The 2,680-nt window shown below is 39.6% G+C and overlaps 1 protein-coding gene across 1 annotated transcript; it reads right to left on the reverse strand.

The window, feature by feature from the left end:
- Positions 1-1,802: 1,802 nt before the first annotated feature.
- Positions 1,803-2,255, reverse strand: LOC121813254 (the record flags this gene model as incomplete). Its single annotated transcript, XM_042216901.1, is given in 2 exon segments — positions 1,803-1,835; positions 2,039-2,255. Coding segments are annotated over 2 exon segments (250 nt in total), but the record flags the coding sequence as incomplete, so codon positions are not given.
- Positions 2,256-2,680: the final 425 nt, after the last annotated feature.

A 2,680-nucleotide genomic window follows, 5' to 3' on the forward strand; every position in this document is an offset into this window, starting at 1 on the left:
GTCAAGCCTTGTGAGAAACAAGCATTTGTGGAGGAGTACCTCAGATGGTACATCCTTGAAAGAAACCAAAGTGTCATTCAACGGTAAACTCATTACTCCTTTTAAATTCAGGATGGCCAGTTGCTCATCACAGCAGCCACTGACATTTTCAGACCTTCAGATGTATATGAAAAACCTGATTCGGTAGCATCCGTGTGATCTGATGAACAACAAGTTAATTCCTGAGCCACTGTCGCACGCTATTAACCTTTTGACACTAGAACTCTAATTTAGTATACATTTATTGTTCACAATGACCCATAATAATCAGTCATGCAACATGATTAATTTTTCAGTTATTTATAAAAAGAGGTGATCCCTTTTTGACACACTTGTTTATTCCAGTGTGAAAGCACTATTTTTTTTTTTTAAATGCTGAAATCTCAATGAGCTCTTCTTTTTTGCTGTCACAGTTAATTTCTGAGCACTATGAATTGTTTTTGTGTATGCATTTGAAATCTGTCCAAATTTATAATGAAAGATCTAGTAGGTAAAGACATTTAAACACAATTTAGAAGACTGCAATAGTTATAGCTATAAACCAATTATTAGTTATTTGTCTATCCTTTGCAGATTTAAAGATGGACTGGAAAGTCTGAATTTTTTAAGTGCACTGCAACAACATTCCAGTGTGCTGGCCCCACTCCTATGCTTCTCTGCCAAGGCCCTGACTGCTTCAGAACTGGAGAGCATGTTCAGACCAGATCTCAGCCCAGCAGGAAGCAACAAGCGGCATAAGGAGGTCCTAACACTTGGCTTTTGGGCAGATTATCTCCTTGATTGTGAAGGTTTGAATGGCCGTTTTTATTTGTTTATAGTTTTATGAAAGGAGAGGTAAGGAAATTAATTTTCTGTAATGTACTACAGTGTTTACTTTCTTCTTTCAGAGAAGGCAACAGCAGTGTGTCTGGAAGATTTGATGATGTTTGCCACAGGGCTGACGGCAGTTCCACCGGCAGGAATGACACCACCACCATGCATCCAGTTTTTAAGTGATTCGCCTTTTCCAGTTGCAAACACCTGTGCAAATACTCTGAAGCTACCCATCTGTGACTCATATGGCATCTTTAAGGCCAACATGGACTTTGGAATTCAAAATGCTCCAGGATTTGGATGTTCTTAAATCAGCAAGGTCATCAAGTTACAGTTACTGAGTTACCCTGTTAGGTTCAGCTGCCGTTGGCACACTACTTAACACATTCATGTGACAAGCAACTTCCATATTGTTAAACATTTAGTTGTTTTTTCTTAATATTGTGTATGTTGGAAAAGTGACAGAAATGCTGGACACTATTTGTAAATGGTTTTATTAAAGAAAATTGTAAATGTTTCCTTGTGGTTAAATGTTAATATTTAAATCCATGCCAGTTGCTGTATATTATGAACAATATTATATTCAATTTAGCAAGAGGGAAAGGAAACACTACTAACATTAAAAAATGAAGGAAAAACAGAAGGGCTGGAGCACTCAAGTCCAAAGGTTTTATTAGGTGCAAAAAAAGGAAAGAAACTAACGTTTCGACACAGTGTGTGTCTTCGTCAGAGTAACTCTGACAAATGTCATTACAAACTGAAGTTCAGTTGGTATCTAAAACCCAGCTATGTCCTTCAGGGCCAAATACAGTTCTGTGGCCGATTCCCAGTCTTGTGGCTGCTGCAGTGTGTTTTGTTGTACAGCCTGTTGTAAATATTCCTCAATGTTTGGATCACCACACAATCCAACCGGTAGCCCCTCCTCGGGAAACACATCCAGTTCCCTCTCCTCAACAGCAAATCCACAGTCTCTTGAACCATATCTGCAAAATGAAAATAGAACAGTGAAGGATTTTTTGCTGACAATATGGAACTATATAAATCAACGCATGCAGTGACATGTTATAAACTGCTCTATCATACTTGTGTAAAATTATGAATATATATTAACCAACTTAAGCAATAACAACACCTTGCATTTAGTTTGATGCAAAAGGTTAATTCATTTTGTTAAGAACTCAAATACCTGTGAGGCAAGAGAGAGTTCGTTTGGAATCCCCCCTGGACACGATGCAAGTCTGCTTGGCCGGATCCTGTGTTTGTTCCAGAGGTCTTTGCATTCATCCAGGTCTTTCTGTAGAACCCCTCTGAAGCAGAATCTCAGCAAGCATTGGTGTTCGTGGCTTCCATTTAAGTTTCCAGAGTCTCTTAGGTCTCCAAACAAGTCCATCCAAAACTGAGACCTGGGTATATAATTAATATTTAAGAATCAATTTAGCTTTGTTCTTGGTCATTTTATAGGGTTTGTTACATTTTGGTCCCATTTAAAACATGCCACAAATTTTCTTATGTTAGTGTGTGCAGCTTAGCTCCCCCGTCTCGTTAGCCCTGATCTCCCCCAGCTGTGTCTCCCTTCTGTTGCCCATTCCCTCATTACTACCCTGTGTATTTAAGCCCTGTGTTTTCCCATGCTCGGTGTCGCGTCGTACCATCAGATTATGCCTGTGTGTTTCGGTTCGCCATATTCCATGTTCACTTCATGTTTTGTTTTCGTACCAGCAATAAAGCTGAGGTTTTTGAGTTACAAGTTAGTGTCTGAGTTTGGATCCTCCTCTCCGCCTGCCCGCACACAGAGCCCTGACAAGTCTAGTCTAGTCTGTTCCTGGTC

This window comes from Haplochromis burtoni, unplaced genomic scaffold (genome assembly GCF_018398535.1).
Source record: "Haplochromis burtoni strain Fernald_Lab_line unplaced genomic scaffold, NCSU_Asbu1 Contig_1337, whole genome shotgun sequence".
Lineage (NCBI taxonomy): Eukaryota > Metazoa > Chordata > Actinopteri > Cichliformes > Cichlidae > Haplochromis > Haplochromis burtoni.